This window comes from Cupressus sempervirens, chromosome 8, assembly GCF_028749045.1.
Source record: "Cupressus sempervirens isolate cs-2001-9-10 chromosome 8, ASM2874904v1, whole genome shotgun sequence".
NCBI classification, from domain to species: Eukaryota; Viridiplantae; Streptophyta; class Pinopsida; order Cupressales; family Cupressaceae; genus Cupressus; species Cupressus sempervirens.
Genome location: NC_143125.1, coordinates 192,904,396 through 192,927,591, shown reverse-complemented (window position 1 = coordinate 192,927,591; position 23,196 = coordinate 192,904,396). Strand labels below are relative to the sequence as shown.

Genomic DNA, 23,196 nt, shown 5'->3' with positions numbered 1-23,196 from the left:
ACATTTCGGTAGTTGTCTTGCCAGATGGAATCTGAGAAAGCTGATCATCAGCTACGGATAATTTGAGAAGCAGTACTGCCTCTCGATTATTCAAATCCCAAGTATCTTGATCAGGACCTGGAGAAGTCGAATGCTTCATAACACCCAAAACAAGTTGATCGGTGTTCCGATATTCAAAAATTGCGATGATGCACTGCTTCTAGGTTCCATAATTGCGACCATTGAATTTGGAATTATGTTGGAGCAAAATATTTGTCGGAGATACCATGGCACATTTTTAATGAAAAACTGTTAAAATCTATGAAGGCACGTTCTTCGAGGCAAAAATAAGAAAGACCTAGAAGAATCAGAGTGACTCAGAAGAGAGCTCGAAAAACCCAAAAGGAATCTACTGTCGTTTTTTGGATCCGCTGGCTCAAAATTGGAGGCACAAAAATCGAGGCACCCAAAAAAATGAATGACAACCTAGTTGAGCTTTCGAAAAACCCACCAAGAATCTGCAATCAAAAAAAATTTCAACCCCAAAAATTAGGGTTTGAAGCAAAACCCTAGCTGTCAGATTGGAGAGGCAAATTTACAAAAAAAAGGCAATTTCTTGGAAAGGAATGGCCGATTTTTGTCTCAGATTTTTGGCACAGATCGGGATTTGCAGGACAAGATTAGTTTGGCCTCTGAGATACTCAAAAATCCGTTAAAAGAGATGCGCGAATGGGCGGAAAAACGGCTGCAAAAACAGACCCGCGTTTTGAGATTTTGACACGAGCTGCACCAAAAACTGCAAAGTGAAGACACGTGTTCGACCAGTCATGAGTCGTAGCAGAAGACCAGATTTTAGACGTGATTTGAAGCAGATTCGCCCAGAAATCGTGATGTTTCAGATGATTTGTAGAGGATCGAGTCCAGGATGCAGCTGTCTGCAGACTGGGAGCAATTACGGGATTTGCAGACAGACCCGAATTTGGGATTTTCTCTAGGCCGAAAACTCTAGCTGGGTTTGAGAGAAAATCTACGAAAATAATTTTGAAAAAATTTAAACAAATAATTTCACGAAGAAATTATAAATTTTTCCGAAAAAAAAATTAGCTCTGATACCATATTACGAGGTAATTGGTAAATACTTGCTTGATATTAACAAAGACCAAAAGGTCAATATATACAAAAGAATGAGACGATGTTTCCTTAGGAAATGATCGTAAAGAATAGAAACGTTCTATTTTAGAGAAAGCAAACTTAAAGCTTAAGATATTTACAAGATAACCATTCACTAATAATAGACGACTCATCTATTATTGTAATATTCATTACGATGTTCTATAAACTTGAACTGGACTAAAGCAAGCACTGAGGGTTGTAACGCCTAATTCAAAAGCCTCTAATCTGATTGGTCTGCTTTGGACAAAGCTGAATCTAATTCTTCCAACTTAGAGGGAATACCATCCAAAAATTTCATGGACTCTAATTGTAATCCATTTGCATAGAGTCGATTCCTTATTTCCTTTTATTTCTGCGAGTCCACTAATTGATCACCATTGAATGTAACATTGAATACTTTTGAAAAAATATCACTTTTCTGATCTGCCATTGTCTTTATTTTGTTTTCTCCAAACTGAATTCCACCAAATCTGATGTACACTTCCATGAGTTGTAAGATGCTAAGTCTGTTTGATACCATTGAAATGGGCAACCTTGCCTGATGTATTAATTTTAAACAAAGCTTCAACTCTGAGATATTGTTCAACAGAAATATACACAGTGCATAATTATAACTACTAGAAAGGTTGAGAAATATGACCACCACCAGAAGAACCCTGTTCTGGAATATGTTTTCACTACCTTCACCACTTCAGCTAGGTAGGCATTTTGTCAAACAGTTTTCATGCTAAGGTAATGTAATGTTTAAGTTTCAGTTTACAGAATTATCATGACTTGAGGTATATATTTTTTAACCTGTACTGTCCCACCCAATTCTGATCCAAAATTTCCTGCCCTTTCAACAAAGTATTTGCAGTCATCGATGCATAGTCCAAGTAAATGATGTGGGTTTACTCAGTAAAAAAAAGATTAATTGACTATAGGCTTGAGTTGTAGAGATTTTGCATAGAGCTATATTTGCAGATGATAACACTTATTTGCGGAAATTCATTCAATAGTTTACAGATTGAGGACCAGCTCATTCAAATTCAATGAATAATTAGTCACAGAAGATTCCAACTAAGAAACCAAAGAAGTGGAATGTTAAAAAGAGAATATCATCAGACCTTGTTTGTGGACGCAGCTGAGTCTTAAAATTCTGCTATGAAAACTCTCAACACATCTGAGGTCACTATTTGTTCAAAAATCGGTACAAAGCTAAAACAACTAGAAATCCACAAATTGTTGGTTTGTTTTGCTATTTAGCCTTCTCTGTCCACACTATTACCCCAGTCAATATCTTCTTGTTGGTGTTGATGTTGAGAAAACAACCTTCAAAATGAATAGTAATGTTTTGCACACCATAAATTAGACAATTAATGGCTTCAGATCAAACATCACAGCTTCCAAATTTGAGCTAATATCTCCTCCAGAATAAAGAAGTGTCTAGCACTAAAATCCACAAACTTATCACAGTGAACTCTTCACTTTCCTCTGTCCAATATACACACCAAATGGCTCAAGGAGAAGTTATGAGATGAACCAAGGGTGGTTGCGAATGAAAACTTGATTTTTTGGACCTCTGTTCAGCTGTCACCTCTCTCCACAGAGTCGTGACAGAATTTAGAAACCTCTAATTTCACCGATTTTCTCAAATGCTCAAGGGAAGGAGAAGACTTTCCTGTAAAGAGCCATGCACAGAATTAGAGTCGTAAGCCCTGGTGTGATATTCTAATTTACCTTCAGCAAGTCCAAACATATTATTTTTTGTTGAGCCAGGCATATCAATGGACTACAGACTCAGTTGTAGGAGGTAATTCTTGATGATTATAGAGCTCATATAGTTATTCCAAAATGTTTCCTCAAATTAATCTTTATTTTTAAAACATCAAACAAACACAACCCAACACGGTCTCAATAATTAAATCTCTAAGGGCATCATCCAATATAGTTTCTACCACTATCAGCGATATTATGTCCCTACTGCACTTTATTTCCCTAGAACTAATGTTTGTGAAATATTAAAGAATATCACCTATAGTATAATGCCATTTAGAGATATTTACTCCATAATATTGTCGAACAATCTGGATATTTGAGAAGAGAGATGAATCAGCTATCATAAAACATTTTTCTTAATCTCAATTGATACAAAGCAACCTTAATTCAATTAGATAAATAAAAACAATATGAACATGAAAGTACAGAAGAACACCATACACAACGAAAACCAGATTTTTATGTGGAAAACCCAAGATCGGAAAATCAACAGAGAATGTTAATTTTCAAGTAGGAAACACGAGTTAACGTGACAACAGCTAAAGTGATTTTTACAGAGGGTAGCTTCCTGCCAAGTTGCTCAGTGCAGGTGGGTTCAATGTCCGGCTTAGATACTGATTCTATCTAGAAACCCCCGGACACTGGTGCTGATGCGTTCTGGTTCTTGGATGCCTTCGGATTCTCCGTGGATGCACCAGAAGCACCGCCCGGGCCTGTGGATGCTTGCAGAGGCACTTTTTGGGGCATCATGTTGGTCCATGGATTCCCCTAAACTATAAGGCTTTGATTATGAGGGCTTCGCCATATAGATTGAGGTTACCCATGTATAGAGTTTTAATTCTGGCCAAGATAGATGGCATGCCGTGAATTCTTCTCTTAGGTTTGGAGATACTTTTCCAAGGATGTATATGTGATAACTGCAGAGAATTCAACTGCCTGTAATGGTTGTATGTGATTTTGTGTATTTTATTTTATCGTTTCTATTTCTTGGCAAAAATCTATGACCATGTTGCAGAGTTCAGGAGTTGTTAATTTAAATACTTCTACTGTCTAGTCAAAAGCAAGTCCTGAGGCCAGATCAAGAAAGTCACAAGTCAAGTTTATCCAAATGAACTGTGTTATCATTGTTTGGAGATGCAGGAAGGCACCCCAACAGTCTGATGAAAAATAAATTTTCTATCTGATTTATGCATGTAAGGTGTAGTTTTCAAATGTTATTTCTGATTCTTTTGAGCTGTCCCACCATTTCAAATTGTGAAGCCTTCCATTCTGAGGTGAGGAATCGTCTTTCTCTGCTAATCCATTATTTGTGAAAAGATGTGGCTGAAATCATTGTACTTCAAATGTATTAATGCCCAGGCTTGTTGGGCTTTTAAGGCCTAGACTAGGTAAATGAGGTACTTGAAATTTTTTATTCCAAACCCTCGATCGAATGATTTAGTTTTGTATATTTCTTGCATTTCTTTGCACACGCACACACACAAATACACACACACATACAGATGCATCCAAACAAAAAAGAAAAATTGCGCCTCCGATTGTTGCATCTGCATCAGCCTCGGCAACTTAGCTGCCCGCTATTCACAGGCAACAGTAAAAAGCTCATAAACAAAAGAAGAATAAAGAAAGTGAATCCGCCACTAAAATAATTGCTGCCGCTAACTGCTTTTCCCGATGATCCATTTACTTCTCACTGCAGTCCATATAAACATATTTCTTCCCATATATAATAACTTCCTACGAACTGACAATAAACAAGATTTATAATTTAATCATTTGATATTAGTTTTTGGTATATTAAATAAAAATTATTTATTATGATTATTAAATAATATTGGTTTATGAGATATTTAAGTAACATTAAATAATTAATATGATTTATTATATATCTAAAATTAGGGGACATTACATATCATTAATGGGAGAACCTATCAGAGGCTAAGTCACAGGATTCGCCGAATTTCATCCTTTTGATTCGAATTTCAGCGAATTTTAACTCTTTCCGAATGTCATCCAATTTTATGAATTTTAATATAATACTGTAATTTAATATACTATTATTTTATTTTAAACTAATATTGAGTCATTTAGTTAAACTATTTTAACAATTTTGTGGACATATTAGTAATATTTAAAAATATATAAATATATATAACTAAAATTTAATGTCAAATTTTATTTCCAAACTTTTACACTTGCCAGATTTCATTCGAATTTTATCATCGACGAACTCGAATTCGAATTCGAACCTTGTGACTTAGATCAAAGGTAACAAGTTGTAATTCATCCCAGGGAATCTAGCATCAGCTGTCTGGGCACTGTACCAAATATGGCATGTGTGATGAATCATTTAACTATGATGATTAGACACGAATGTTTGGTATAAGAAGCAACCATCCTGAAATGGGTTATTCTAGAGACAGGTATTTCAGAAGGAGAAGCAACATCTATGCAGTTGGACATTCCAGGAGAACAACAATTTTCTTTACACCATCCAGCATTACAAATGTGTAATATGTAATGACGCTATGAAATAAATATGAGAAATATACAACATTCTGGCATAAACCTCTTGTCTATAAATACAAATAACTGTGGAATTTCATTTCTGAGGAATATTTTGGGCTACTGAATATTAATAGAATGGTTATGTTGTAACCTCTGAGAGGATCATCTCTGAAATGACTCTACTCTGTAAGTTTATACAAATTTAGGGGGTACCAGCTAACTAATTAATGATGAGCTTAAGGGGCTTTCTAATGAATGGTTCATAATGCACAACACTTGGTGAAGGTTTTGCAAATGGGGTTGGAAGCAGAGTGGGTTTAACCATTTTTGGGAACTCCGTAGTTAAGCGCGCTCAAGCTGGAGTAGCACTGGGATAGGTGACCTCCCCAGAAGTCCCGGTGCTTCAACTCTACAAGCATCACTCAGATCTAATGAGTGCTAAGCATAGTTTAAAAAAACACAGATAAATCGCCGAAATCGCGAGTTCTCGCGTGTTATTTGCAGAGCCGTTAAAAACGAGCAAAAAATCGTCGGCGGATAATGGATTAATATCGCCGCGAGTAAAACACATGATACCACATAAAATCGCAGGTTTTTCTGGTGAAAATTGGTCGCCACAGTCAACGCATGAAGTCGTCGACTTTTTCGCCACGTCGTGACTTCGTTTTAGGGTTTTTCGGGCTCATTAAAACGCCTTTTCAACTACGAACTCTCCCGCGGTAAACCCTAACCTTCACCTGCGACTTTCAGTCCGATTTGAACAGCATTTGACGGTGACCTGCGATTTCAAGTTTGGACTCGATTTGGAGTGCGATTTGGAATTTGGACTGTGATTTCAATGTACAATTTTCTATCTGATTCTATCTAAAAAAATTCTCATAGCTGATTTTAATTTTGGTACATGCTATTTCGGATTTCCAACGTATGTGATTGCAGTAGTAGAAGATATCGCCCTAAGAATCAAGTTTTGCTTTACACTAGTATACTGATATACCAAGATATAAATAAGATATACTGATCCTATTATTGGTATATCTTGATTCTGATATCAGTATGATATCAGTAGCATTTCATATTATTGGTAATTTGGTATATCTTGATACTCATCCTTACACTAGTATGCCTTGGTAATGTAAATTATAATTTTTACATGCAAAAGCATACTGATCCGAATTACAATGATCTGATGATGTGCTCTACGGAGGTGGGTTGAAACCTGAGGTGTTGTGACTTGATGATTTTCCCATGCAGAAGAATTATCACTTAAGTTATTGTGTTGTGATATTTTCACCATTTAGGTTCAGGAGTTCGGAGACACATTAGTAACATCAACATGCACTTTCCTGAGGAATTAGGAAGAAAATATATTATATTGTACCACCATTAAGAGTTGAGAAACAAATTGTCAACATGTATTACAATTATCATTCAATTCCATCTTCATTATTAAAATTCAAATCATTCTCCTAGTCCCGATTACTATTCTTTTACCATTATAGATTGTGGAAGGAAATAAAGTTAGTATCAGGATTGTTTAATATTCTTTAAATTGTTCCATCTTGAATGGCATGTTCTTGTTGCCAGAAAATTGAATTATGATTTCCATTATTGACATTAATAAGGTCCTACTGTGGCCAGAGGATTGTGAACCAGTGGAACTACATCAGGCAGTGGACAATCACTCTAGCACCATTAGCCTTTAGAACTGTTACAGGTATATTGAGGAAGGTTCATGCCAACCTATGGAGAATGACATTTAATTGGAATTGTGTGTCTGTTATTTTTTTGACTTGTTCAGGTTATATTGACAAGAAATGAACCTCAAATTAAATAGAAAGATGTTTGATTAGCTTAGGAAAGGTCAAAGACTCAAAGATACTCTCTTATTAGTTGGGGAAGTAATAGTATAATAGTTGAAACTTGAAACTAGGAAATGGAATGCTAGTTAGAAATTTAGAATAGCTGGATATTATACCAGGGTTATCTAAATCTCCTATGGAGTTTTCCATAGGTGAAGAATCTCTAGAAAGTTTGTCTTGAAACAAAAAAACATTAAATTGTCACCTTGTAAGAACCTGACTAATAATTTTAATTGAGGGAAAGTGGGAAACCAGTAGGTATTTGAAGCTCTAAATCATTCTATGTTTGTTTTGTATTTCGAATCTTTGACTCTATGTTTGTTTTGTTTTCTATCTAAAGTGCATAACTCGTGTGCTAGTTAACTCTATCTGTTATGTGCCACTGCTTCTACCTTTATTGATTGATCTGATTTTTCGTTTTTGTATAGTGGACTTGTGTGTGTCACTGAAACAGGATGACTGGTGGTGGCAGAGCAAAGGACCCTTTATGGAAACATGGTATCCCAAGAGCAAACAAAGGAGATATCCAGTGTATCCATTGCTTTAAATGCATGACTTCAGGTATAAGCCGATTGAAATATCATCTTGCAAAAATTCCATGCAATGATATTACACCGTGTCTAGAGTGTCCAAAAGAGGCTACAAGAGAGGCTATGGCAAGCCTTCAAAAATATGCACAAAGTAAGGCAGCAAAAAAGAGGATATTCGAAGCCATGGCAACCCCAATGGGGACTTTTAGTTCTACATGATCACAAACAGGTGGAGAAAGTTCTTCTTCTATTGGGCCTTGAATACGAGGATCGGAAAGTGTGAGGATCGGAAAGTGTGAGTGGGTCTTTAGCAGATTTTTGGGTTCCACGTAACACTCCTGGTGCTCAACCCGGCTTACTAGGTACTGCATGGAACAAAGAGATGCACGAAAAGACAAAAGTGGCAATCATGAGATTTTGGGTCCAGAATGATCTTTCCTTCAATGCTTTATGCAGTCCATATTGGGATCAAGTGGTAACTTCCATTTCTTTGTCTGGTAAGGGGTTCAAGTCCCCAACTCCCTATGAGGTGAGTGGGCCGTTGTTAGATGACGAAGTAAGAAACATTCATCAGCTTGTGGAAGAGCAAAGAAGAGTTTGGGAACCTAAAGGTTGCACTATTATCTCTGATGGGTGGACTGATGGCAGGAATAGGATGCTCATCAACTTTCTAGTTGCTTCAGGGGGGCAGTTGGTATTTCTAAAATCAGTTGATGCCTCTAATCAAGTGAAAAATGCTGAAAATTTGTGTAACATGTTGGATGAGGTGGTAATAGAAGTGGGAGTGGCTAATGTCATCCAAATTGTGACTGATAATGCAGCTGCATATGTGGCAGCCGGTAGACTTCTGATGGAGAGACATCCCACATTGTTTTGGAGCCCTTGTGCTGCCCATTGTCTCGACTTGCTTCTTGAGGATCTAGGGAAATTGAGCTGGGTGGAGAAGGTGGTTGAAGATGGCAGGAATATTGCGAAGTACATCTACAATCATACATGGGTCTTGAGTCTTATGAGAAAGCACACTAGTGGTAAGGATCTTGTACGAGCAGGGGTCACACGCTTTGCTACTAATTTTCTAAATTTGCAAAGCATATTAGAGACATTGTTAGACCTTAGGCGCATGTTTCTTGATAAGAAATGGTTGGAGAGTCCTTATGCCAAGAAGCCTGAAGCAGAGAAGATTGTGAGGATTGTGTTTGATGGTAGCTTTGAAAAGCTAATGGAGGAGACCCTCAAAGTAAGTTTTCAAATCTTAATTGATGATTAGAATTTAATTTTGAAATATTTTCATTGGCTGATTTTGTATGTTTTATTATGTCTAGGTATCAGAGCCGTTGGTGAAGGTTCTGCGAATTGTGGATGGGGATAAAAACCTCATGGGGTTTCTATATGAGGCTATGGATAGCGCAAAAGAGGCCATTCAGCACTTGTATAGGTCAAATGAGACAAAATATAGACCCATATGGAACATCATTGATCGTAGGTGGAACCGACAACTCCACCAACACATTCATGCAGCTGCCTACTACTTGAACCCCAAGTACTATTTCTCCGACACTTTTAAAGCAGATACAGAGGTTCAAATTGGCTTGGACACATGTATTCGAAGATTGGTTGCTGATACGAACCTCCGAGACATCATACTTGATGAGTTGCAGAGCTACAAGAGGGAAGAGGGGCCATTATTCTCTTCTCCTGATTGCAAGCGTAGGAGATACACCTTGCAGCCAGGTAAAAAAGAACTTGCGTTTACTTTTATCATACCATTTATTTTGCTTGTGAAGTTTATTGGAAGTTTTACCGCATCATAAATGATTTTTTTAAACCTTGCAGATCTGTGGTGGGAAGATTATGGTGCCACAACGCCTAATCTTCAACAGCTTGCCATCCGAATTTTATTGCAGCCTTGTAGTGCTTCTGGCTGCAAGAGAAATTGGAGTACTTTTCAAAACATACACACAAAGAAACGTAATAGGTTGACTCAAAAACGCCTAAATGACTTGGTCTATGTGAAGTACAACCTTCTCTTGCACGAGAAGAAGGTGAAAGGGCAAGCTTCATGTGCAGCACTAGACTTGGATGACATTGATCCATATTCAGCAGATTGGATTGCTCCTCCTGATGGTGAGGGTGTAGATGAGGATGTGGGCGAACCTTTATTGACAGATGAGCAACTAGCTGAGTTTGAGATGGAGGCAGATGACTGGGATGCAGATGTGGCAGCACGTGAGGTGGAACCTGAGCTTGGCCATCCATCAGAGGCTTCTGTGGAGCATGAGGCATCTACTAGGGCACCTGTTGAGGATGTTGCTACGGCAACTACTTCAACACCACTCACCCAGCAGCAGCGATCTTTTTTGAGTTTTACTCATAGACGCAATTTATGATTGCTACTTTTAGTTTTCATTGATACTGAAACTTGAACTTAATATGTATTCAGAAGTTGTTATTTCAAACTTTCATGGAGTTTGATTGCTATATGTATTGAACTTATCTATATTTTGATGTTATACAGTTATACTTGTTTTTCGGTTTATGATTCTATTACGATGTTAATCTACTAAGTTTTAATTGCTATGAAATTATGAATTATTGTTTAACTCAGAACTTTGCTTCATATATGGTAGATATCTCAAATCATTATATGTTGTACAAATGTAGTGTGTATGTATGCATTTTTAAGAATATTTTAAGAAATTGTATATTTTCAAATGTTCGATAAAAGTGCCGATTTATTGCCGAATACTTCGCTGAGTTTTTGCCGATTCCGATATTTTCACAATTTTTAGGTCAGCCGAGATATTGCCGATACCGAATTTTTAAACTATGGTGCTAAGTGTTCCATTTATTGTCATGAGGGATGGGTTCATGTGAATCACTACTCATTCAACATAAGTGAATGAGTTTGACTCAAAAAACTATACAGTTAAATCCTGATAGCAATATCACAACAGGACCAGCTAACTGTTTGATGAAATTATTACATTCTGATTCATTGGATAGTTAGTCACGAATCAATATTTGGTTAGATTCTGACAGGGGATTTTACAGTCTTGCATCATAGTGTGAGCCTTGGCTTATTAAACTTTGTTTTACCTATATATTTGCATGATATGATTAATGTGTGCATTGAGTGTGTAAGATAAGCCAATGCTGGTTGATTATGGAGATAACATGGATATGTGTGTACCATCTTACCCCATGGGAGTTGAATAGACATGACTGCAGTAAACAAATGCAATCAAAGATCTAAAAGAATTCCATTGAAGACCCCCTTCTGTTAAATCCATAAGTTGATTTCTATATGTTTTATATCTTAGTATATCTTGCATAAGCATTTTCAATGTGTGTCACAATTATTTATATGCTTGTTCGAATGTTAAAATTCATTTGGAAAGAGTTAGAGTCAGATTATGAAATTGTAAATTCCTTGCTGCTGTATCAGAAAGTAGAAAGCTGATGTGCAGACTACTTACATCCCGAAAAGCGTTCTTAATTTCATCTTGGCTGGCATCTCTACGGACTCCAAGTGTTTCATAAAAATCTCTAATAGCCATATGAGCCCCTGTGAAGCATATGATTGAAAAACATACACACGCAATGCTTATAATAAGGGAGCAGATAATATCTTTATGTCATCACAAATTTAAATTTCCCTACCAAATGACAAGGTGAGATGAAAATTACACAAAACATCATAGTTATTAATAATTTGTACCCAAGGTAAAAAGTTCCAAACCGTCAATGTGGTAATACCAGTGCTATGAAAACTTTGCTTCATTAAAAAACACCATGAACTATTAACTTCCCAGGATCCTTCACCCATATGGTATCTCCATTTATAACTTCCTGGACAAAAGCCAGTAAACAAGTGAATACATGGAAAAAAAAAAGGTAGCAGCATGATATGAAAATTCAACTCCTTTGTTAGAGATCAATATATCAAGCAAGATAATGCTTCCTCTTGTCAAGCTTGTAAAGAATATTCAATCACCTAGAATATATCTGTAGTCTATCGATATGGAAACCTATCAGAAACTATGTTAGCAATCCATAGGTAAGGCAAAAAAAATGGAGAAGAAGCTCATCTATGTAATGTTTTAGTTTTTAGAACACTTTGAATAAAGCCAACTTCATATCATGTCCTCATTCTTGCAACACAAATCGGAATCAAACAATTAAAGAGATTATGCATTTTTTCTGATGCTACTTGCCTAAACAAGAGGAACCACCAAACAATTATCACAGTAACAATAGGAAGAACCATGGAAGGATGACGAACATGAGACCAACAAAAGTGGATGACATGCAAAACCCTCTAAATACAAGCAACCCTTTTGGTACGCAAGTATTTTTTGTGCACAGATAATGCATGCTCCAATAACATTTCATTATTTTCTTGAAATCTCTTCCCAACATCCTCAAAAACACAAAAGAAAGCTTCATTCTTTTTCTAAGACTTATGGGAAAAGAGGCCACCAGGCCATCCTTTACTGATGTACATATTATATTCTTCAACAACAACATTGCCATAGAACCTGAAATGAATTCCTCCTTCACATATAGAATTACTAAGGTTAGGGATCCATGTCTCTAAACAATAATTAGCATACCAAAGCCAAAACAAAATTATATTGTATGTTTTTCAAGGATGCTAACCACTCATTGTCTTCAAGCAATTCAAATTCATCATCTATCTCAAAATCATTAACTAATATTGTGATATCCCCATCACATTCACATAAGAAGACAAAATAGGAAGTCGACCCCTATAATGGTGGTAAAGGATGAACCATAAGTATAGCAGTGATTTAGTTGGGAGCTGCTTATGTGTGAACTACAGAATATAATACAAAAAACTCTTGAAGCCAAAGCCTGATAGGAGCTGTGGTCAATGAGGGAACCAATGAAACATGGGATTCATTGCAAATACCACAATAGCAGTTATCGGGCGTGTTTAACTATTAATGAATTCATAACCTATATGCATCAGGTTTGGTAGAGTCCCCTCATATCTAGACGTCGTTAATTATAATTCTTTGTGGGCACCTATATCATGAGCTCGTCACTGCCCAAGAGGAGATTCCTTAGTTAAACACTTTGTTCTAGCCATCCCAAGATTAACACAAGGGAGCCAAGATCTGATTTATGGATATATGTAATGTTCCAAATTATTCTCCAGACTTGTCTATTTAAAAATAATATTATGTATAAAAATAACTAGTAATTATTTAATATTTGCTTAAGATTTTCAAAAGCTCAATATTAAATAAATACTAATTAAGTTAGAATTAGTGTTTATTCACAAATTCTGTTAAATTAAATCCCGTATCCTGCAGTATTCAGTTACACCACGGGAACATACAGGATCACAATAAATTATGCATCCACGTCGGATGAAGGCATCGAAGACAGAAAATTATTAAGTCTAGAAGACCTTAGATTCAGAATTAAAAGCCAAAGGTGGCAAACCAGCTTCCCTTCGTCGGAATTTCCTCTGACCTAGTGGAAGATTATTTACACACGATTTTCCTTCCAGCAGTGTTCGCGGGGTATGGTAGATGGGAATATGGGTCTCTGGATTGAAAAGTCTTCATACGATGAGATTATTCTTACAAATCGCTGTTGACAAAATAACTTCTCAGGTGCAACATAACGGATCTTGAAGACGTGAGGCAGAACTATTTGGGCAAAGACAAAGACATCGTTCTGTGCAAACAATCCACTGTGACCTATGAGAAATAAGAGTAATCGGCATCCACAAAATTGAAGCTGAAGATATGAAGTTATCCAGTTTGATATTGTGTGTCGAAGAAGTTCCAGTATTTAATAGAGAAGGTTATCCTGCGCAAAGAGGGACATTTGCAACTGAGACAAAGGATGTTCGATTGCAAACAATTAAGTTCTCATCAGTGATCGTGACTTCCAGTTTGATCAGGTGTTGTTCTAACTTGTAATGTTTAATCTCAGAAGTCTTGGATAAATTTGTGTGAGATTAAATCCAGTAACATTTAGAGTTTAATATTCAGAATAAAGCTTATGAACTACTTTATAATAGACAGCAAGAAAAACAAATGAAACTAATGGATCGATATTCAGAATTTGCAAGAAAACTTAGGATTTCCATGTGTTAAACTGAAATTTATATTCAGAAATATATTTAGAATTTCTGGAATCTTACAGTGGTATCAGAGTTTTCAGTCCTACCAGCCTGTGAGTACAAACACACTTATGCCAAAAGGAAATTATAATTCCTGTGATACCAGAGTCGGACAAAATAGATTATTAGAATCATCTAGTTCCTCTATACAAGTTGACATTGAAGACAGTCATATTGAGTCAGACGAGGAGATAATTTTTGAAAACAATATGGGAGACGCAGACGACACTAGGGATTTGATAACTGCATTACTCAGAAGTCAAAAAGATATGTAAAATAATGTAAATCGTATGGCAAATTTGATGGCACAATTCATGAACACTAATAGGAATCCGAATCAGAATAATGTAAGGGAAATAGGTGAACAGGAGAACCAATCGATAAATGGACAACCTGAAAGTTCAACTTCAGCAAGAACCTTCATGCCAACCTTCACTCCTAGAAATCCACAGCCTGAAAGAGAACCTACTATTAGGGAACTCCAAGAAGAAGTGTTTCAAGATTGGATCCAAGCAGGTGACAAATTCAGGGCATCAATGATTTTTAGACAATACCTAGAGGCTAGATGTCAAGATGAAACATAAGAATATAGGGCAAAGGGCATATAATAATGAATTACAAAGAAAAATTGGTAAAATGTCTATTCCATATTTTGATGGGTCAAGTAAAACCACTGCCAGAACCTGAGTACAAAAACTTGACACATATTTACAATTAAATCCAATGATGGAAGATGAAGCCATCAAATATGCAGCATTACATTTAGAGGGAATTGCCCATGAATGGTGGCATCATGGACAGCCTACACTGGGTCATAATTAGATTAACACTTCTGTTGTTTTCACAGAAGGGCTTATTGACAGGTTTGATTCTAAGGATCTGAACTCCATCTCAAAGATTTGACTCTGCTTAACAAACAGGTACGATGGAACAATATATTTCTGTATTTGAAAATTAGAAGTATTAGTAAGAGAAACACTGAGAGGCAGAAAACAGTGATATTTATAGATGGACTATCTGATACTATCAAAGGGTGAGTTAAGTCCTTAAATCCTCCTTCCTTGCAATCAGCCATAAAAAGGGCTAGAGAACTAGAACCCCCTTCGAAAGGAAAGATATTTAACAAAGGGCCACTCTCTAAGCCAGATTTTGATTAAAAAACCTTTTCCAAACAACACACCATCTAGAAACAAATTAGAAAAGGAAGAGCGTGATGAACTCAAAAGGAAAAAAATGTGTTTCAATTGTAAAGAAGCATGGGCACCAGGTCATAGATGTTTGGGAAAAGGGAAAATTCAATATGTTGAAGTAGTATTAGATATGAAGATGAGGAAAACATAGATCCAAATCAGGAATAAGATCTGAAAACTGCAGGACAATTTCAGGAAAATTCACTAGGGAAGGGTGAAATAGCAACAATGACAAGAACTCCGCATTTTAATATCTTCAGAGTAAGAGGGGTTTTACAGGTGCAACGAATCATTGTTATGAAGTAAAATATGAAGGTATTGGTGTCTAGGTAGCGGTGGTACTACTTTAGTAAGCACGCATAAAGTTCCTCAATTAAGTATTACTCTTGGTAATTATACAGTAACGAATGATTTTTATGTGGTTGATTTGGCTAACTCTAATGTTATGTTGGGCATTCAATAGTTGATAACCGTGGATAAATATTCTCAAAGTTTCAAAAGATTGGAATTTTCTTTCAAAATTAATGGAAAAAAAGTGATCCTCATAGGAATATCAAATGGAGGTCCCCAAGTTGTATCTGCTAACAAAATGGAGGCCATTTTCCACCACGCTGATGTAGATTGGTCAGCACAATGCCTTATCTCCACTAAGGTAACGTTTTAAATCTAAACATTATCAAGATGATTTGTTGTAGATTTTAGATTCGCATAGCGTGGTTTTTAGTGACATGCCTCTAGGAGTACCTCCAGATAGAGGTTTTCAACATACTATTGAATTGGAATAAGGGGCGAAACTAGTTATTACTATTCCCTACAAACATCCTAAGGCATTTAGAGAGGAAATAGAAAAGGCCATTAAGAAGTTGTTGGATATGGGACACACTAGGCCCAATTCAAGTCCATTTGCTTCTTTAGTAGTGTTGGTCAAAAAGAAAGATGGGACACTTCGCATGTGTATAGATTACTGTGCTCTCAATAAAAAGACCATAAAAAACAAGTATCTGATTCCCCGCATTGATGAACTATTAGATTAATTACATGGTGTTGTATATTTTTCTACAATTGATTTAAGATCCAGATGCTGTCGGATAAAATTACGGGAACAAGATATTCATAAACTGCTTTCCATTGCCGTTATGGTCATTATGAATTCTTAGTCATGCCATTTGGACTAACAAATGCTTCAGCAACATTTCAGTATTGTATGAATCATATTTTCAGCAAACAAATGAGGAAGTTTTTGCTAGTTTTCTTTGATGATATACCAATTTACATCAAGACTTGAGAGGAACATTTGCGTCATATTGATGAGATTTTGGGTATAATGGAATCACAATCCCTTTATGCAAAAGCATCAAAATGTGAATTTGGTATGACAAAAAATTTATATTTGGGTCACATGATCATGCCAAAGGTGTGCATGTTCATCAAGAGAAGATTAGAGCCATTTTGGATTGGCCACCTCCATGAAATCTTCCAGATCTAAGGGGTTTCTTTGGTCTATGCAATTACTACAGGAGATTTGTTAAGGGATTCTCACAGCTGGGATCACCATTGACAGATCTTACCAAAAAGGGGGCATTCAAATGGACTGAAGAAGAACAACAGGTATTTGAGAAACTCAAGAAGGTAATGAGTTCTTGTCCAGTTCTAGCACTTCCTCATTTCAATCAATCTTTTGTATTAGAATGTGACACTTTAGGTGAAGGATAAGGGGCAATTCTAATGCAAAATAAACACCCTATAGCTTATGAAAGCAGGAAACTTAGTGTTGAACGATTATATTCAATATATGATAAGGAAATGTTGGCAATTATGCATGCATTTGCTAAATTTTGACAATATTTAGTTGGTGGTAGATTTGTAGTTAGAACTGATCATAACAGTTCGAAATATTTCTTGAGCCAAAAAGATTTGAATGACAGACAACAGAAGTGGATCAATAAAATCCAAGCTTATAATTTTGAAATTGAATATGTTAAAGGTAAGAACAATGTGGCTTGTGATGCATTATCTAGGAAACCTGAAATAAATGCTATTTCAAGAGTAATTGCTGATTGGAAATCTTTGCTATCAGTAGAATATTCTAAAAATACATTTGCATGTGACATTTTGGATGGGAATATTCAGGATGAGAGATACAAGATTATAAATGATATCATTTATTATAAAGATCGAACTTTCCTTGTACCAGGATCTAAATTGAAATTGAAGATCATGCAAGCACTTCCTGATTTACCTTTGGCAGGACATCCTAGTTATTTCAAGACTTACAGGCAAATTCGTGAACAGTTCACATGGAAGGGGCTCAAAAATGATGTCTTACTATATGTGAAGGAATGTATCACATGCCAATATAATAAAGCTGAGTACTCCTATCCAACAGGGTTACTTCAATCTTTACCCATTCCATCACAGAAATGGGAAAGTATATCCATGGATTTCATTACTAGATTACCCCGTGTGCAAGGTAAAGATTGTATTCTTGTTGTAGTTGATAGATTGACAAAATTTGTACATTTCTTTGCTATCACTACAGATTTCATAGTTGTTCAAGTTGTCGAATTATTTTTCAAGGAGGTGTTCCGCTTACATGGCCTGCCACAAAATATCATCAGCATCAGGGATAGCAGATTTTTGAGTATATTGTGGGAAAAATTATTCAGATTAATAGAGAAAGCTTTAAACCACAGCACCAGTTACCATCCACAAACAGATGGATAGATAGAAATTGTGAACAAGTGGATTAAAAGTTATCTTCATAATTATGTGGGTGGACATCATAAGGCTTGTATCAAGTGGTTGTATTTAGGGGAGTATAGCTACAACACAACATATCGTATGTCTATCGGTATGACCCCATTCAAGGCTTTATATGGATATGATGTATCTTTCGTTGATTTTGCTTTTGCCCATAGTAATGCACCCAAAGCTCAGAATTGGCTTCAGGAAACTCAAAATACTTTGAAAGCCCTTAAGGACAATTTACAAGTTGCACAAAATTAGCAAAAAAAATATGCAAACAAGAAACGTACAGAACATAATTTTGATGAAGGGGAATTGGTGTACCTTCGGCTATAGCCGTACCGACAATCCTCACTCAAACGCAACGGAGCTAAAAAATTGAAACCTCGTTTCTATTGACCTTATCAGATCATAAGGAAAATTGGCACAATTGCTTATGAATTGAAATTACTAGAGAGCAGTTGCATTCACAATGTCTTCCATGTTTCTTGTCTCAAAAAGGCACTTGGTAAACAGGTCATGATATCAATATATTTACCTCCATTGGACTCAGAAGGGAAATTAGAAACTATAATTGAGAAGTTCTGGATATCCGCAAAAAGCAGTTACATAACCGGTCAGTCAAGGAGTATCTCATTCAATGGAAAAATCTAACCGTAGACGATGCTACATGGGAAAGCAAACATGTCTTACAACATCCTAATTTACAGTTGCTTGTGAGCAAGCAACATGGGGAAGTGGAGATGTGTAATGTTTCAAATTATTCTCCAGACTTGTCTATTTAAAAAATCAATATTATATATAATAATAACTAGTAATTATTTAATATTTGCTTAAAATTTTCAAAAGCTCATATTAAATAAATACTAATTGAGTTAGAATTAGTATTTGTTCACAAATTATGTTAAATTAAATCCCGTATCCTGCAGCATTTAGTTACACCACGAGAACATACAGGATCACGATAAATTGTGCATCCACATCGGAGGAAGGCATCGAAGATAGAAAATTATTAAGTCTGGAAGACCTTAGATTCAGAATTAAAAGCCAAAGGTGGCAAAGCAGTTTCCTTTCGTCTGAGTTTCTTCTGACCTAGTGGAAGATTATTTACACACGATTTTTCTTTCATCAATGTTTGTGGGATATGGTAGACGGGAGTATTGGGCTCTGGATTGAGAAGTCTTCATATGATGAGATTATTCTTACAAATCGTTGTTGACGGAATAACTTCTCAAGTGCAACATAACGGATCTTGAGGACGTGAGGCAGAATTGTTCAAGCAAAGACAAAGCCATCATTTTGTGCAAACAATCCACCGTGACCTATGAGAATTAAGAGTAATTGGCATCCACAAAATTGAAGACGAAGATATGGAGTTATCCGGTTTGATATCATGTATCGAAGAAGTCCAGTATTTATCAGAGAATGTTATCGTGCAAAAAGAGGGACATTTGCAACTGTAGACAAAGGATGTTCAATTGTAAACAATTAGGACTCGTCAGTGGTCGTGACTTCCAGTTTGATCAGGGGTTGTTCTAACTTGTAATGTTTAATCTCAGAAGTCTTGGATAAATATGTGTGAGATTAAACCCAGTAACATTTGGAGTTTGATATTCAAAATAATGCTTATGACCTACTTTGTAATAGACAGCGAGAAAAACAAATGAAATTGAAGGATCAATATTCATAATTTGCAACAAAACTTAGGATTCCCATGTGTTAAACTGAGATTTATATTCAGAAATATATTCTAGAATTTCTGGAATCTTAAAATATAAACAAAACAAGTAGTATGATTTCATAAGATGTGTTTATCATTTCAAATAGCATGATTCACGAGCTGTTAAAGAAATCAAAACAAGTACTAAAACCAATAATAAGGAAACAGCATAATTACATGGCTGCTCATTTAGGAATGATGTGATTTCTATTAAAGAAAAGGATGGGTTATTAGCAAGTAATATCTCCTTGGATAGATGCATCCCTCCATTAGGTCTTCCAAGTACATGAGAAGGTATTAAAGGAGATTGAAACTTCAATTCAGAAAGCATCATCGAATCTTGTTTATTTATTTCTTATATTCCGTTTAAATTGCTCTATGAGAGCAATTGCCTCTTGGCATTAATTAGTAGCATTTCATTATTTGCTTGAAATCTCTTCCCAATATCCACAAAAACACAGAAGGCTTCATTTTTTTTTCTAAGACTTGCGGGAAAAAAGGCCACCAGCCCATCCTTTACTGATGTACAAATTATACTCTTTAACAACAACATTACCATCGAACATGAAATGAATTCTTCATTCACATATACTATTACTAAGGTCAAGGATCGATGTCTCTAAACAATAATTGGCATACCAAAGCCAAAACATACTTGTTACATCCCAACTTTTGACCCAATTTAAAATGTCCATGAAGCCGTTGAGGTTTCACGTGAAGTCAATTGACAATTAAAATTAGTTCTAATCATGTGAAATGGTAAGATGGTTAAATCGTTTTAATTTCATATGAAGATGACATGTTAGTTAATTGTTATGATGCTATTATATTGTTATCTTGAAATCTTAGAAAATTGGTTTTTCGTCATGGGAAGTGGGATGGTGGTTTGCCATTATTGTCATTATGTATATACGTGCACATGTGTATGGCTAATAGTAAAGAGATAGTAAGAAATATATGGTTGGGGTTTTACACATGTACACGTATATAAATACATATATATAGGTATCTATAGAATACCATGGTGTTATATACTAAGGCAATATTATTATTTCTTTCACCTTTGACTAGGGTCTTGATTATTATTTTTTCCTTAAGCGGCCCTCTATATTTCTTTCTTTCTCCATCAAACTTTATTAATTTTGGAGGCGGCCTTTTAAACATGATAGCCACGTGAATAGATGGCTTTGTTGCAACTCCTCGCCACCTCAACTTTTCTTGTGTAACCAAACATGCATAGCGATGAGCCTTTTATATAAGCTCATGATGGGACTCTTATTCATTCTCCCATCTCTAGTTTACTACTTCTTCGATACTCCTGCTTGCGGTGAAGTTTCATTTTTACAAAGCTACTATTTCAATACTAAACTAGAATGTATTTCTCTGCTACATCGAGTGTGTACGATTTATTGCTCATACAACCAGCATCCATTTCCAAGTCAAAATTATTCTTTCATTGATGCACAGGATAACAGGGTCCCATTTCCAACATTGACTAACCACGAGAATTGAGCTTGAATCGAGATGGATACTCTCAAGTCATGATTATATTTAATCTTCTTGTGATATTCTAAATTCAAGCAATAGATTAAACAGTTCGGTCTGCTATAGGAAAGAAACAATATCAATACTAAGTCCAGGAAATGGAATGACTTACGCTCCCATGGATTTCCTCCTTTACTTTTGTTATTTGTGTAATATAAGAAAAAAGCTAACTATGAGTAAGTTAAGTATTCTTTTGATCTCTATTTTAAAAGAGCTGACTTGTACAAGGGTATTGTCAATATACCTCTAGGAAAGTACAACATGAATGTGTTATTGCATCAAATTAGAAAGAGCCATAATTTCTCAAGTATAATGCATTGACTATGAATGAAGAATGTTTTCAGTACTCTTATGAAAGACAAGTAATATGAATCATTTATTGAAGCCATTGACCCAGGTTGGGCAGTATGCATGGCTGTGAATGTATATATATATATATATATATATATATATATATATATATATATATATATAATGTTAAGGCAGATTACCCAGGCATTCATCTAAAAAGACCAATATGGTCGAAATGAGGGTGTGTGTTGATACTCATTAAACCTCAAGAACATCCCTCCATGATAAGAGAAATTTAAAAACAATAATGAATAAGAAAGTAAATTAAAAGAGAGTAAACTGAGTTAGCTCGCAGTAGTCCACCGTTTAGTTCTAGATGCCTAGTCAAGTGGTGGAATTAAGTGCTAGGATGCTCAGTGGCGGATCAAGGCGTTCCATGTCTATTTCTAGGTAGGGAGGGCCTTTCTTGTCAGAGAAACTGTGGGGATAAGTTTAAGGTCCGCGATTTAGAGGTTAAGCCTCAGACAATGTTTCCCCTCTCCACAAGATGCCAAGACATGCACCAGACAAAGATGAGTTATGCATTCAAACATTTATTGGTAACAAGTATTTTACTTTGATGAAGTTTATACAAGTAGAAGATAATGATGGATTGATTTATATCAGTGATACAGTTATTTCCTTTAACAAAAGTAACTTTTCTCGTCAATGCAATTAGTAACCAGTCCAACTAAACATGGAATATATATCTATATGCAAGAGATAGGTTTATCTGATGGATTGCTATTTCAGTCTTCCATTTATGTGAATAATGAATACGAGTGTATTTTCTAACTGAACGTTATTGTCATAGTTAGCAATGGAAGGAGAAGGGATGATACAGTGGTATTTGATGTCCTAAATGATACAATGGTATTTGACGCCCTAAATGATACAGTGGTATTTGATGCCCTCAATGATATAGTGGTATTTGATGTCCTAAATGATACAGTGGTATTTGATGCCCTAATTGATACAATGGTATTTGATGCCCTAAATTATATAATGATATTTGATGGTAATGGTGTTTCGATAAAGTGGTATAGCTATTTGTTCCTAAGCGGCATATATGTATTAACCAAGGTTTTGCAGAAGCATTCTTAGACGGATTTCGGTTTTGAATTCTACAGTATGCAAATTTTTCCCTTGTTAAAATCATTGATGGTGTTTTCAAATTGTTAGTTATGAATTATCCATGTAACTGATTATAACTGCCTTCTCATGCACATGCATGTGAATTAGTATTGTTTTTCATTGAGATGTTAGTTGATAACTATTGATGTCAGTTTTTGTACCACTACATAACATATTAGCAATTGAACACTTGATATGGGATATCAAATCCTCAATTACTCTCCTGAAAAGTTAATACTTATGAAGACATAAGAAAAACTCCAATGTTCCTTACACCTATGGATACTAACTCAGTATGTCGATGTGATTTGCTGGTAATCACGTAGGCAGGCTTACGTTATTCATTCAAAGATAACTTGGTGGTACTTCGCTTGCTTGACTTGTTCTTTTCTCCTTGATCACTTTCACTTTCAACTACTCCTACCACTAAATGCTTATTGCTCTACTACTACTCCTATGGATGGAGAAATTAGGAAATGGACGGGATCTAACCAAATGAAAGCTTGCCAGCGGTGCTACCTTTATTGGTACGATGATTATAAGGGATACTCTTAGGATTTTCACA

At 35.7% G+C, this 23,196-nt stretch overlaps 2 protein-coding genes across 4 annotated transcripts in view; one reads left to right on the top strand and one right to left on the bottom strand.

The window, feature by feature from the left end:
* ATJ1 (DNAJ heat shock family protein) overlaps positions 1-23,196 on the bottom strand; it is a 256,691-nt gene that overhangs the window by 209,274 nt on the left and 24,221 nt on the right. For all 3 annotated transcript variants that reach the window (XM_089797202.1, XM_089797200.1, XM_089797201.1), the window contains exons 3-4: positions 11,564-11,656; positions 11,284-11,372 (exon numbers count right to left, since the gene is read on the bottom strand). In XM_089797202.1, the coding sequence (XP_089653328.1) occupies positions 11,284-11,372; positions 11,564-11,656 (182 nt within the window). The remainder of the gene's footprint in view (positions 1-11,283; positions 11,373-11,563; positions 11,657-23,196) is intronic.
* On the top strand, positions 8,097-10,194 carry LOC149542181 (uncharacterized). The gene is made up of 3 exons (XM_089796509.1): positions 8,097-9,044; positions 9,130-9,538; positions 9,641-10,194. The coding sequence occupies exons 1-3, from the start codon at positions 8,190-8,192 to the stop codon at positions 10,192-10,194; spliced, it is 1,818 nt and encodes a 605-aa protein (XP_089652635.1). The 5' UTR covers positions 8,097-8,189.

What these genes read in the sequence shown, in the direction of transcription:
- LOC149542181 (XM_089796509.1), top strand. Translation starts at nt 8,190, where the DNA reads ATGCACGAAAAGACAAAAGTGGCAATCATGAGATTTTGGGTCCAGAAT. An exon ending in TAATGGAGGAGACCCTCAAA is followed by an intron (nt 9,045 to 9,129) that starts GTAAGTTTTCAA and finishes TATTATGTCTAG; the next exon opens with GTATCAGAGCCGTTGGTGAA. An exon ending in GAGATACACCTTGCAGCCAG is followed by an intron (nt 9,539 to 9,640) that starts GTAAAAAAGAAC and finishes TAAACCTTGCAG; the next exon opens with ATCTGTGGTGGGAAGATTAT.